The sequence below is a fragment of the Pipistrellus kuhlii genome, unplaced genomic scaffold (genome assembly GCF_014108245.1).
Source record: "Pipistrellus kuhlii isolate mPipKuh1 unplaced genomic scaffold, mPipKuh1.p scaffold_m20_p_18, whole genome shotgun sequence".
Taxonomy (NCBI): domain Eukaryota; kingdom Metazoa; phylum Chordata; class Mammalia; order Chiroptera; family Vespertilionidae; genus Pipistrellus; species Pipistrellus kuhlii.
In genome coordinates this window covers 13,822,262-13,837,812 of record NW_023425493.1, presented here as the reverse complement: position 1 = coordinate 13,837,812, position 15,551 = coordinate 13,822,262, and the positions used below count along the sequence as shown (strand labels likewise).

The 15,551-nt window shown below is 37.7% G+C and overlaps 1 protein-coding gene across 5 annotated transcripts in view; it reads right to left on the bottom strand.

Moving 5' to 3' along the window:
- The window catches only part of KCNK2 (potassium two pore domain channel subfamily K member 2), a 151,465-nt gene that overhangs the window by 61,061 nt on the left and 74,853 nt on the right, over nt 1–15,551 (bottom strand). For all 5 annotated transcript variants that reach the window (XM_036442181.2, XM_045583137.1, XM_045583139.1 and 2 more), the window contains exon 3: nt 13,583–13,700. In XM_036442181.2, coding sequence (XP_036298074.1) covers nt 13,583–13,700 — 118 coding nt within the window. The remainder of the gene's footprint in view (nt 1–13,582; nt 13,701–15,551) is intronic.

The following is a 15,551-nucleotide window of genomic DNA, read 5'->3' as shown; positions in this document are numbered from 1 at the left end:
GCTGCTTATTTGTTTCTCATTTGTTTGTTTAATTACATAAATGTACTCCTTATTACATTTTTAAGTAAAATTATACAGTACTTGACTTTAAGTAAGCAAATCATTAATTGCTCACTATTTGCAAGCCCAATGTTGCCATATAAAAGAATCTGATTTATTGATATAGGCAAAACACCTATCTAAAGTTGTATTGATTTATATATCTTTCCCAAAGTTTCCATGAATTTTGAAAGGCAATTAGTAGTGCACATCTTCAGACTTTTGGCAAATAATTATAAACTGAACCAGGAAACATTGTAGAAAAGACAAAAGAGTTTATTAAATGTGATTTACAATCAGGTCTAATTTTTCTTCCTATAATTACCCATAATTAAGAATGTCTTTATCTTAACAACCTCCTGTAATCATAAATCCATTATTTCCACTCTCTAATTTATCCCCCAAAGAATTTGTTGACATATTTTTCTGGCACTTAAATTTCATTTTCTTGAAATTTTTTCCCCAACGCCTGAATTTTTTAAAGCCAGAATGTCACAGATGGAGATTGGACTTTTGTGTGTTCTAAACTATAACATTTCTCATCGTGTTTGCAGAAAACAACTCAGAATCTGCAGGAGCTTGGGACAACTGGAAATATTTGACACTATCATGTCACTCAGAGCTCAACAAAAGATTTTTATTTTTTATTTTTAGGAACATAGTTTCACATGGTTTTCTTTTGAGCTCTATCCTCACATCTTGGTCATTATTTAACTGCTAGCATCTACCTGAAAATATTGCAATATGGTATTTTCTCTCAGTTTGTGAAGTGCCACTAAAATTTCATTTTTTCATCACTCTGAAAAGCATAATTATTCAAGCCAGTGGTTTTAACCCCCTTTGAGGACTGTGAACTCTTTTGAGAATCTGATACACACTAGATATTCTCTCCAAAAAACATAATCTTAAACCCTCAAAGCTTATCCACATAACTTGCAGGGTTTACAAAATTTAAGTCACAAAGCTTATTTCAATCTTCACTGAGCAATGAAGAGAAAGGGATACAGCAAACTCTTTTTAAAAAAAAAAGATCAATATTATGTGCATAGGAAACATTACTATAATAAATATATTGTCCTTTTAGTTTTCATAACATCCTGTGAGACAGCAAGCATGCTTATTAATAATCACCTATTAAAAAGTTTAAACTAGCCACCTGAAGGAAACTACCCAGAAAAGTAGTTCAATGATGTAGTCAAAATGACACAATGACTAAACATTGGAATCAAGACCCCAATCCACGTCTTCTATTCACAAAGTGCATTCTTTTTCCTTGCCTTACACTCTTTTCTTTGGTCCCTGGTTGGCAAACTTTTCCTGTAAAAGGCCAGATAGTAAATATTTTCAGCTTTTAAACAAAACAAAACAAAACAAAACAAAAAAAACCTATTTTATTGCTTTTTACAGAGAGGAAGGGAAGAGGGATAGAGAGTTAGAACTATGGATGTGAGAGGAACATCAATGAGTTGCCTTTTGCACACCCTCCACTGGGGATGTGCCCTCAATCAATGTATATGCCCTCAACCAGAATCGAACCTGGGACCCTTGAGTCCACGGGCTGACGCTCTATCCACTGAGCCAAACTGGTCAGGGCAATATTTTCAGCTTTGCAAGCCATATGGTCTCTGCGGTAACTACTCAGCTCTGCCATTGTAGCAAGAAGATAGCCAAAGACAATACTAAAGTAAATGGGTGTTGCTGTGCACTAATAATGACCTACCAGGTGGAAGACTGGATTTTGCCCACTGGCCATAGCTTGCCGACCCCTGCAGTGTTTTGCCTCTACATCACAAAAGAAAGTCAGTTTTTAAATTTATTTTCCTGAATGGTTTGAATGTTTTTTACCATGATTTTGGACTTTATTAAGCGATCGTTACTAAAATGAAAGTGAAATTTCTAACTAAAACCATCAATAAAGCTCTGTAAAAAGAGGTTAAGATTATAACTTTACATATTTGTTTTTACTTTGAGATAGTTTCCCTGATGAAACCACTCTATAGGAAGGTAGTTCTGGGACACAATTTCCTTTAGTAATACACAGGAGCCAACACTACTTGTGAAAAGTAAAAAAAATATCCAATTGCAGTGACGGGATTAAGGAAACAAAGTTTGGAAAGCAAATTAAATATTTTCTTATAATGTTTAATCAGTTTGAATATCAAGTCGCACTGAAGGAGGGCATTCAAAGTTTTACAGAGAATGTATTTCCTTCCTTTGTTAATATCAGTACTATAAATAAATGTGCAAAAGATAATATTGGCTTGTTTTCACAAAAGAAACATGACTCTAACAGTAAAACTAGCTTCTCAGTGTACAAACAATTTTCACGTGCATAATCTTATTTAACCTGCACAGCAACTCTGGCTGTGAGAAACACTAGCCCCATTTGACAAGTGATAAAATTAAAGATAATGGAACTGCGATTTGCTCAAGAATACAACCCTAGCTTACAGCAAAGACAAAAAACCTAAACTTACATTTTCTGAAATGAAATTTGACATTCCTTCAACTGTATTACTCCTTTAAAAAAAAACCAAAAAAAACCCAGGGAGAAATATTTTCATTATAAGCGGTGCTAAGTAATACTAGGCTAAGTGGCTGCATGAGTAGGTACATATAACACATTATTTAGGGGTGGGAGCTAGTACCTGCATCTATTTTTATGCATCAAAGTAAGTCACATCATAGTTTCCATTAAGGAGCCTACAGATATCACTGCAATTAGCTATTAGAACATGTGTTCTTTTTGATCACAAGCTATTTATGACTTATTTCATACCCCTTCTTTTCTTTTTTTCTTCTTTTGCCGATTGCCCGTGGGAATTTCACTCTGCTAGCATCTTTAATAAGGAAAACCTAAGCATAGAGGGGAGCAGTATAACACTCAACTGGCCCCCATGCTGTTTCTGTTTTAAACATAAAGTTAAAGGGGCAGCAGTTTAAGATTAGTAATTAATAGGCATTATTTTTATTCCAATTGTTCCTACTGTCAACGCAGGGTGGGGCAGAAGTAAGACTTACAGTTGTGAGTAGGTGAGACATGCAGAGTTTATTCTATTGTTATTATTATTTACTTATTTATTATGGAATTATTTTCCATACCAACAACTGTAAACCTACTTTTGCCACTCCTTGTATTTCCACCAATGGGATGTCAGAGTCAAGAGTTGGCTTCAAGGAATTCCTTTCCATTTGGAATTAGTCTAGTCTGTACTGGACGTTGTGTGCACACAAACCACAATACTTACACATGACCTGCCTTTGGCACAGGTGCTTCTTTTGTAAACATGGTGCTGTATTTACAGTACCACACACATAACAATGCCAATTTTCCAAGAGTGAGATTGCACAAGTCCAAAAATTTATCTTAAAAAGGACTGGGAAGAAAACAAATATGCAGCATAATGACTAGCTGAGAGCCAGGCAGGCACACACAAATGTTATGACATTCCTTCCTTATCGAGTGAAATACTGGAGACGGTTACCAACAGTATTTTTCTGATAATCATCTCACCTAGTTTTAATCACATCCAGAGCCATACCTGCATAGCCAATGGTCAAGCCAATGTCCTGTAAAATCTATAATTTATGACAAATAGTGCTAGATTTCAGTGGTCAGGAAGGGGGAAAAGACAAAGCAAAAAATAGAGTCTGTGTGTGTTCAGGGCATTAACTTCATGACAATTCTTTGCTTCCAATCTTGGGGTAATTTCTTGATCACAAAATCTGACAGTGATTGCTTTCCAGAAAATTAAAAATGTTACTGCAAACTTTTCAGAAGTATGCAGAAATATAGTGTGTTTTGTTCCAGAATACAAGCAATTCCTGACTTGAACACACTCAAGACGTGTATGACTGCTATGCTGATACCATAGCCCAGTGGTTGGCAAACTGCGGCTCACGAGCCACATGTGGCTCTTCTGCCTCTTGAGTGTGGCTCTTCCACAAAATACCACGTGTGGGCACGCATGTACAGTGCTATTGAAACTTCGTGGCCTATGCACAGAAGTCCATTTTCGGCTCTCAAAAGAAATTTCAATCATACTGTTGATATTTGGCTCTGTTGTCTAATGCGTTTGCCGACCACTGCCCTAGCCAGTCCTCCTCTCACTGGGAATTCCAGTTTCTGTTAGATCTATGCTCTCTTGCTCTGTGTTCTTCTACTACAAAAACAGAAGGGGAAGGAGGAGGTGGAGGAGGTGGAGGAGGTGGAGGAGGAGGAGGAGGTGGAGGAGGAGGAGGAGGAGGAGGAGGAGGAACTTCCTCATTCCTGGGGAGATTGTATCTCTAATCCTTCCCACCAGCACAAGATTCTGGGATTCTGAATATCAGGTGCTCTGAACTGAACCTCTTTGTGACTGATGTGACATACATATGTAATGCGAAGAGAAGATGACTAATCTATTTCATTATTGCTTTGGAGTCTACAATACTATTAATGCAATAATTCTGTTTTATTGCCTGCCAAATATAATTTTGAACTCCACAAACTTAACTACCATTCATAAGACATATTCTCTGAGAAAAGCATTTTAACTTAGAAAATAAGTAAACCTATTGTGAATGGCAGGAAATATGTAGTTAATATCTCAAGATAGGTTTTCATTCCCATTCATTTAAGTGGATGGGAAGAGAAACTGGGAATGAAAAACCCAAAACAATTTCTTAATTTTAACGTCTGTATTTCAAATGCCCAATACCAGAGTCACATATTTTGGGGAAAAAAATTAAATACACACTTTGACAAACTAGTATAAAGGAAAATACACAGATTATAGTCAGGGTTGGAAGTCACCTCGAGAGATCATCTGTGTTTTAAGCTATCTCACAGAATATTAACATTCCTTTAAAAATGGGTTTCCAAAATCCAATATGCAGTTTTCTGAGAATGGCTAAGAGACCAGTGAAATTCCACAGAATTATGAGTGCACTAAATTAATAAAATAATACCCACCCACCAAAGTTACAATGACATCATCCCCAGGGAACATGTTAACTGGCAAATTCTACACCACCATTTCAAGTGCATTCATTCCCAGTTCAGACAGTGGCTCCTTGAGATCACAGAATGGAACAATTTCCCCCTCACCCTCTAAGTTGTAGTTTGTTTGTTTTTACCATATCCAGCAGAAAGGTCCCTGCTGAAGAATGTATAAGTCTCTACTGCTTGCAATACACCCTCTGCAATTCCAAAATAGACATCATCTAAGAAGAAGATAAAAACCCAGGTAAACTGTTTGATAAAGTTACTCCATATCTTTAATTTTTAAAAATTTTGTCTGTTTTTTTTCAATCATTGAGTATTATGCTAAACAGGCAAAATAGGGGCTTGCAGTAAATCTGTGACAATTGTCATGACAGCTTTTGCAATTCAGCCTGGATAGAAGCAAATTAAAAATCCCCATGGCTGGTCCAAAATATAGAAACTACATAACTGAATTCAATCTCTACACTCAAGTGGTAGAAAACGAATGCTTTGTAACTGTGAGCACAGTTAATCCAAGGAAAGCTTCCCATAAGACTAAAAGTGATGCTTTGGGGCCTTAAAGCTACTGTAGACCATAGTGGTACCTTTGTCATTATGCATGTGACCATCAGAGATCATGATGGTTAAGGGATAAGTTTAGGCAGATCTCAGCCCCAGCATTCCAATTTACTTTCCAACAGGGAAAATTTTTATCATGGTTAATGCCTTATTTAACCACATTACATTTTATTTCTGACTTCCAATTGACCTCAAATTAAATGCAGTTGTCCATTGCATCATTTTGACAATAGCCTTTCCTCCAGTTACCAGTGATTTCCTATTAGCTTTAATATAACAAATTAAAACCCAGCATTCTCAGAAATAAGTATATCTCCATCAGGAAACTTTCCTTTTAATCATACATCTGTCCACTGTTCACCCTCCTTAGTTCAAGTCAACATCTTCTCTCCTGTGGTTGAATACAATAACCTTTTCCCCGGTCTCCCTGCCTTCCTTTGCCCTCCAAATGGCAACCTGAGTCAGGTCACATCTCTCCTCTACTTAAATCACTCATGGCTTCCCGCTGAATTCAGTGTCACCTTGACCTACCAAGTCCCACACACTCGGCTCTTGTTAATCTTGCTTCTTCAGGGATCTGCCACATGGACCCTTCTGAAGTCCTAGAATATGCCCAAATCTGCCCCTCTCAGGATCTTTGCCATTGCTGAGTCCTCTGCCTCTACTCATTTTTGCCCTCTTCTTTACCCAGCTGCTTTCTTTCCATCGCCCAAGTTGCAGCCTAACTGTCACCTGCCCAGATGTCTTGAATAGTCTCCATCAGAACACCTCCCACTCCGCACCCAGTTCCGCTATCTGCTCCCTGTCACTGCACATGAACTTCTTATGCAATGTGTATGGCCATCGACAGCGGTCTTGTTTTTTAATGTGCTAACAATTGATTGTTGGCCTCTTCAACCCAACTGTGAGCTCCCAGAAGGAGTCTGCCCACCTGTATTCCTCCTCTGTCCAAACCAAAAAATAAACAAATAAAAATTGAGGTGGGGGAAGCGACTAAAATGAAGCTTCATGATGTAATACAATATATAAAAACTTGGCCATTGTTTTTCCTCCTTTCTCTTCACAGGATCAAATATTGCTCTCTATGAATTACAAGCTTGCTGCCTAAATATGCGCTTCAATATTCAACACTTTGACTCCTTTCTCTTCATTGTATTAGTCACTAAGGCCTGTTGATTTTTGCATCTAGTTATTTTAGCATTTTGTCCTACTTTCATCCTTCAACAGCAACTCCAATCCCCTCAGCTAATACTCTCTTGCTCCTTCCGTGGGTCACTGAAATGACCTCTTAATTGTCCTCTCAGATGTCAGTCTCTATAGATCCTCTTCCTGACAAATGCATCTTCGAATGTCACTTTGACCTGTCCTTCCACTTGCCAAAAGAAAAAAAAGAAAAATCCATGTTCTGTCTTATAGAAATTCACAAAAATCAAATTATATTCAACTTTTTTTCCCCCCACCTGAGTCAGTCAATAATATTTCCCACTATTCCTTTAAACAATTCCTCTGGTTTAGCCAAATGCTTACTTTTCTAATCCTCAAAATAATTCAAGTTCATTCCTCTCCCTGTATTTTCACTTAGCCACATCACAGACTCAGAGGCTCTATCCCCTTCCTCAACCAAACCAAAACTTTTTCTTCAAAGCAGAGTTCACATTCCATTTCTCTAGTTAAATCTTTCCTCCCAGTTCCAGCCCACATAATATTTCCTTTTCCTCAATTCTTACAGCACTCCAACCATGGTTTCCATGTACGGTGTGAATATGCTTGCTTCTGCTATTCTTCCGTTATTTCATACGTGCAAGTTTTATCTTGCACATTGGACTGCAGGCAGAGACTGTGTTCTTTACAGCCCCAGCAGTGGCAGGAGTAGCACTGATCCAACAGGAGCTATTTACACTGACTTACTAATGTACATGGTCCTGAGCATGAATCCCTTCAGTGACAGACAACAGTTCTATTGGGTCGGCAGCTAAGTAATTGCGGGTTTCACACATATATGGCTTCAGTTGAATTTTTAGGTTTGCAGACGGAGTACAAATGTAAAACACATTTTGTTATTTGATAGTTGGCTATTCAGCTGTTAATCAGTAAAAAAAGTTTTTTTATCTGTTTTGTAGTTTTTGTTTGGCGTTCGTTGAAAAATGGAAAATCAAAAGGAACATTTTCGTCATATTTTGCTTTTTTATTTCCGCAAAGGGAAAAACGCATCGCAAGCTCATAAAACGTTATGTGCTGTTTATGGTGACGAAGCCTTAAAAGAACGGCAGTGTCAAAATTGGTTTGCCAAATTTCGTTCTGGTGATTTTTCACTCAAAGATGAAAAACGCTCTGGTCGTCCAGTTGAAGTTGATGACGCCCTAATCAAAGCAATAATCAATTCGGACTGTCACAGTACAACACGTAAGATTGCAGAGAAGCTTCATGTATCACATACATGCATTGAAAATCACTTAAAACAACTTGGCTATGTTCAAAAACTCGATACATGGGTTCCTCACGAACTGAAAGAATCACAGTTAACGCAACGCATTAGCAGCTGCGATTTGCTAAAGAAACATAATGAAAATGATCTATTTTTAAAACGACTGATAACTGGCGATGAAAAATGGGTTGTTTACAACAATATCAAGCGGAAAAGATCGTGGAGCAGGCCAGGTGAACCAACTCAAACAACATCAAAAGCTGATATTCATCAAAAGAAGGTTTTGTTATCAGTTTGGTGGAATTACAAAGGAATTGTCTACTTTGAACTCTTACCACCCAACCAAACGATCAATTCTGATGTCTACATTGAACAACTAATGAAATTAAACAATGCAGTTAAAGAAAAGTGGCCCGAATTGACAAATCGAAAAGGTGTTGTATTCCATCATGACAATGCAAGGCCACACACATCTTTGGTCACTCGGCAGAAATTAATGGAGCTTGGTTGGGATGTTTTGCCACATCCACCATATAGTCCTGACCTTGCACCATCTGATTACTTTTTGTTTCGATCTTTACAAAACTCCTTGAATGGTAAAAATTTCAATAATGATGATGATGTCAAATCGTACCTGATTCAGTTTTTTGCTAATAAAAACCAGAAGTTTTTTGAACGTGGGATTATGATGCTGCCTGAAAGATGGCAAAAGGTCATTGATCAAAATGGGCAATACATTACAGAATAAAGTTATTTAGTTCCATAAAAAATTTGTCTTTAAAATCCGCAATTACTTACTTGCCGACCCAATAGATAACTTGCAATTCCCTAACAGAACATACTGTCTTAGGCCCCTGATCATGCCTTCATGACCTCCCAATGCCTCAAATGCTTCCTTTCCACCTTTACTCGCCTGGAAAATTCCTAGTTATCTTTCCAGTCTCAACCAGGATGCTCACTAAGGAAAGTATTCCTTGTCCCTTTCCTCACCTACCTGTCTATCCTGATATCTATGTAAAGTGTCACTCCTACCCACTTCCATAGATGGTTCTGAAACAAACTTGACACACTAGCAGGTAAATGATCATTGGCCCCTTTGGCCTCTCAACTGGTCCTTATGCACCTTAAGCTCAAATAATTGATCTTTATTGTTGCAGTAGCAGAGTGGTACTGTATTATTATTTGTTGATTCAACAAATGAACAAACAAAAAATCAGTAATGAAATCTATTGAAAGAGCTAAGAATTTAGTATAATCAGTATCGATTTAGCGTTATATCATGTCTAGTAGCCATACTTCATACCACTTAGAATGCCTAGTTTTTTATTCCAGAAATAATTATCAAGTACCCACTATGGTCAGACATTGGGAATACAGAAAAGATTCAAACACATAAAATCCCTTAACCTCATAGAACTTGCATCTATGATGAGAGAGGCATAAAGTATGGTTTTTGCTCTAACTGAGTAGGAAACCACAGAAGTTTCTGAGTAGAAGGTTCTTTTCTACAAGGATTCTGACACTGAGATGATAGTTAAATGGTGGATCTCCTTTAAAGGCAGAGCCAGCAGAATTGGTTAATAGTCGGAAAGTGGAGAGAGAGAGAGAGAGAGAGAGAGAGAGAGAGAGAGAGAGAGAGAGAAAAAATTCTTTTTAAAAAAATGGGTTTTAGTCTGTACAACTATGGAATGGAATTTGTGAAGGCTTTGGAATGGCTTGATTTTGGAAAGAGTATATAGACATATGAAGAGATTCTCTAAAATTAGTCCTTAAACTTTAATATTCCATTTTGTGTAATTGAACTCTCCTTGGGCATATTTCCAATGTACAGTAAGGATAACTTTTGTCTCTAAGGCAAATTGCTAATATTGAATAGAAATCTCTTGGACAATAGCAGCCAATGCTGAAGCACTACCTGTACCAGGCACCTTATAAAACCCACTGCAATTTATTCTCCAAAACTGCTGTCTCAAGTTCTATTTTTACTTTTTTAAATAGTTTTTGTTTTTGTTTTTGTTTTGTTTATTCCTTCAGAGCAGAAGAAAAAGGGAAAGACAGAAACATCTATGATGAGAGAGTGTCATTGATTGGCTGTCTCCTGCATGCCCCCTACTGGGGATCGAACCTACAACCCAGGTATATGCACTTGATCAAAATTGAACTGGGGATCTCTTCAGTCCACAGGCTGAAGTTCTATCTACTGAGCCAAACCAGCTAGGGTTCAAGTTCTATTTTTAAATGACTGATACAATGCAACTAGTGCTAGAGGTTACAATTTCAATGATTGCTAAAAACCACTTCAAGGCCCACACAATTACCATTAACATTATTAGTAATTGCATTTTTTTTTCATTTTTCATTTAGGTTTGTTTTATTTAAGTTTAATGTTAATTCTATGCTGTGTTTCAGTAAGAACAGTACAGATTCTGTATCTGTGGCTCCAGTCAGATTTCCAGATAATACAATTTAGCTTCAAGTTACACATGCTGAACAAAAGAGATTGAGCGAGCAAAGGAGGGGGTGGGGGTGGGGGTGGGGAGAGGGAAGGAGTACAATTACATTTTAAATTTCCAAAGGCACACCTATGAAAGAAGCCAAAATGTTCACTGAACCTTAAACGATAATCTGGTCCAGGGATAGGGAACCTTTCTCCTGCCAAGGGCCATTTGGACATTTATAACAGCATTCGAAGGCCATACAAAATGATCAGTTTAAAAATTAGCCTGCTATATTTGGTCAGTTAATTAATGTACCCCTAATGCCTTGGCAGGGCCAGATCAAATGATTTTGCCAGTCATATACGCCCTGCCAGCCAGATGTTCCCTGATCTAGTGCAAGGTCAGAGGAGGTGGCCTTGACCTGGGAGTAAAAGATCATGAAATAAATCTGGATGACCTGGAATGACTTAACTCACCTAAGACTGAAGCCCGAGATAGAACAGTAGGCGATCTGGGTTGTCAGGCAGCTACCTAAACAACCTAAATAATCAGTTACTGTGCTTAATGGCTATCATTTGGGGTAAGGCGGTAATAATGGCTTATTTTTTTCATGTGTTGAAGGATATGTCTGCAAAGCTTACTGAATTTGGGATTCAAAAAATGAGACTGTTTATAAACATACCCTGCAACAGGAAGGCTGTATAATGACTGAGTCTCCTGTGGAATAATTTAGTGGTGGTCATGATGAGTTATAACTTGGACTTTTGAGTTTTCATTGGGCAGAGACAAACCATTCTCACTCAGTCCGTGAGTTTTTTTCCCTTCCAGACTCTAAGTAGTTTACACAATAAACAGTCATTTCCATAGTAGAAATGACTGAGATGCCTACATGCCAAAGTTAACCTGTCATTATGGTTAAAAATCAAGGTTGCCATTTTTCCAGATTTTCACAGCCACACAACTTTTTGACTTAGCTAATGGAAAAGTAAGAGTAAACATCGTTCCTTGACCTCTTAACGAAGGCAAAAATCAACATGCTAAGGTATTTATTTCACTGGCAAGTGACCCAGCACAAAGAGGCACTGCAGTGGATTCATAATGACAGGTCTGATTTGAAACCTTATCAACTTAATGTGTCACTTGTCAATGACACCAAAGAATACAATGAAAATTTTTAGAAACTTAATTCACAGCCCAAAATCAGAAATCGAGCCCAGCAGAGGCATAAGTGGAAGGGCAGAACTTGGTTTTGCACACATATTTTCTTCCACTTGAAATTCCTTCATAACTGTGATGGATCATTTTCCTTATCTTGAATATTATGCTTTAAAATGACCTCTTTCCATTAAACCAGACAGCTATAACTCTCCCTGGTCCCCAAGCCTGGCATTTATGATTTATGTCTTCTGGGTATTTCTTGGGCACTGAGTGACTAACAGAAGAGAAGTTATCTACATGACCCATTCTGCTGCCTAGAAGGTGCTTGCGCACTCGGGGCAGGGGTGTGGAGGGGAGAGTGTGTTCCCCACAGCCTGGCCTGTGCCCTCTTACAGTCCAGGAGCCCTTGGGGGATGTCCAATTTATAGCTTATATAGTAAAAGGCTAAGGGGAGCAGGCCTAAGCCAGCAGTCAGACATCCTTAGCACTGCTTCAGAGGCAGGGGTAGCTCTTACCACCCCCACTGCACTAGCCAGCCATGAGGCTGGCTTCCTGTGTTAAGCGTCTGCCCCTAGTGGTCAGTGTGCATCATAGCAACTGGTTGTTCCATCATTTGGTCAATTTACATATTAGCCTTTTATTTTACACACACACACACACACACACACACACACACACACACACACACTGTAGAGGCCTGGTGTACAAAATTCATGCACAGTAGGATCCCTAAGCCTGGCAGGCAATCAGGGCCGATCTGTGGGGCATCCAGCATGGTGATGGGGGGGGGGGGAGGGGCCCACTGGCATCCACCTTGGCCGGCCTGGCGCCACCTGCTTCCCCAGCCACACCCCCAACACCACCAGTAGCCTCCCTTTGCAGAGGTCCACACTGACCTCTGCCTTGGCTGGCCTGAGGCCTGTAAACTAGGGGAAGCTCCTGCATTGATTGCCTGCCCCCTGGTGGTCAGTACACATCATAGTGACTGGTCATTCTGCTATTCAGTCGATTTGTATATAAAGCTTTTATTATATAGGATGCTAGAGGCCTGGTGTATAGATTTGTGCACCAGTGGGTCCCTCAATCTGGTCTGCGCCCTCTCATAACACAGGACTCCTCGGAGGATGTCAGAGAGCTGGTTTTGGCCTGACCCCCACAGGCCAGGCCCAGGGACCCAACAGGTGCACAAATCCATGCACTGGGCCTCTAGTATGCATATAAGATTTTTGGCTAATCTCTTCCTGCCTTTTCCCCTCCTCATTTGCCTCTGTGATTCATCAGTTTGTTCCATGTTTCCATGCCTGTGCATTGAGCGTCTACCCTTTGGTGGTCATTGCATGTCATAGCTACTGGCCAGTCAGCCAGTCCCTTAGGCACACACACACACACACACACTAAATTAGTATTAGAAACACAATGTATAAAAAGAAAGCCCTGAAGTGATTAAAATAGACATGCATATAAGAACAGGAATAACCTATTAAAATGTAGAGTTAAAAACCTATAAATTAAAGAAGTTGATATCAAATCATTTTAAAAAGTCAAAATTGTATTCCAATCCTTTGTTTCTAAAACCAAGGAATCAAAGATGCAGGAAAATTTAAAACTATTTGCCCTCCCCCACCAAACACACACATATACACACACACACACACACATACACACACACACACACAAAATCATAATTTCAAGCCATTGCATGAAGTTCCTACCCATTAGTTGAATAACAACTACACTACCCTGGAGTTTCATGTGTATTTTAAATTTAACTCAGGATTCTGAAACAGTAACTAATTCATTTCCATCATTCCTTTGTTCAAATCTTTAAACCTTCTTTCCAAAATTAATTCACTAAAATCTAGTTTTCTACCTTACAAAGACCATTTGACCGACTGTAAAAAATAAAAAAATTCAAACAAATGAATTTTAGCTCACAAGCTGTACCAAAATTAAAAAACAAAATAAGTTGTCTCCTACCTATGGTGGTAATAACAGTGCCAGCAAAGAAGAAGGAACTTCCCAAGTCCCAGTGACTGATTTGATTGGAGGTGTTTCCTAACGGTATAATCCCTGCATTTATTGCTGCCACTATTTGCTGCAAGTTTAAAAAGAAATTCATCAGTACACATGAATCACATGGAGGCATCAAACAGCATATATTCCACCCCAGATGGCTAAATAGACAAGAAGATTCAATGCTAAGATTTGCTTTTCCACTTAAAAGTATACAATATAGATTACAACTTTATGCTATAGAATTTAATAAATTCAATAATTCTATTTGATAGCAAGTGAATGGATCTGCAGGAAGCTTATCATATTGTACCAATATGCATTCATATCACCCATTAACATATATAGTGACTTATTTACCTTAGCAACTAACCGTAGCAATGAATTTTTAGTAAACATCACAGAATTAAAATATCAGATGGTGAACTACAATTTAAATAATATATACATCTTCATCAAAAACACAAATATTTCCAAAGTCCTAATAGTTTTGAATGTTAAACATAAGTAGCCAAACCTGGGAAGTGTGAAGCTATAGAGAACATATATCAACGAGGTCCAACAAAACAGGCAAAGATGAAACAGGAAAGGCAACTGCAGTTCACTATTCCCTAAGTAAGTCATCTATATCTAGATTCTTAGACTCTCTATGGATTCTTATAAATTCTATGACAACGAGTATCACCAAAGACCTATAGATACAGTTAACAATATTCCCGTAGGACCACGAGGATATAGATGCTACCTTGAGTAGTACAGACAGACAGATGATGACATTTTAAGCCCTTCTTCAATCATCAGATGTTGAGGATGGAAATCGGAAGTTCCACAAACACTAAACATAGAAGGGAATATGAGCCCAAACCACATAGCTCAGTGGTTGAGCATTGACTATGAACCAGGAGATCACAGTCCCATCAAGCTTGATCCCCAATAGAGGACATGTGCAAGGCAGCAGATCAATGATTCTCTCTCATCATTGATATTTCTCTCTCTCTCTCCCTCTACCCTCTTCTCTGAAATTAATAAAAATAAATAAAATAAAAATAATGGGAATATGTTAGGAGAAAATGTGTAGTGAAAGAAAACCATAGAGATAGTTCAGATAAGACATTTCTGTTGGAAATATAGTCTTAGAAATCTTCATCACTTGACTTACAGATTTTAAAATTAGAGAAAATTTTATTTGATATGCAAAGAAATGAAAGACCTAAGAGGTAAAGTGGCTTGTTTAAGATTATATAGTTTACTGGTGAATGGGCAAACACTACACTGTATGAATACTCGGAGGCACTATCCAAGAAGTTACTGTCAGGTATGGTAAAGCAGGTAATCCAGAACTAAAATAAAGAATAAAGTCTCATTCATCTATTGTATTTTCATCTATAAATTAAAACGTCAGTGGTTGTGTGTAAAGTTAATTGAGTTATGTATAATTGTTTACATTAACTAAGACATGTGTTCATTGCAGAAAATTAGAAAAATACAGAAAGTTATAAAGGTATGTTATGAATAAAAACTATTCATAATTCCAGAATCTAGAGATAACCACTATTAATTTATTAAGGTATCTTCTCCTGGTATTTTGTAACCCTTTTTACATAGTTGAATTTATAAAATACATGAAATGTATTTTCTATTTTCAATCATTATTCTAGATGCAGTTTTCCTTGTCAATACCATATTTGTTATGAAAATATCATTTCTCAATATATAGACATTCTAAAATGTGTCTTATTATAAAAAATGGTGCCATGTATATTTTTGTGTATAAATACTTTTGCATTTCTGAATATTTCCTTGAGAGAGAAAAATAAAGTTGCCACATTAAAGATTATGAATATTTTGAAGTACTTGATATATAGTTATCCAAGATAACTGCAATTTACAATTTCTTTCCCCAACAATTTATAAATGCTTAGCTATATTATTA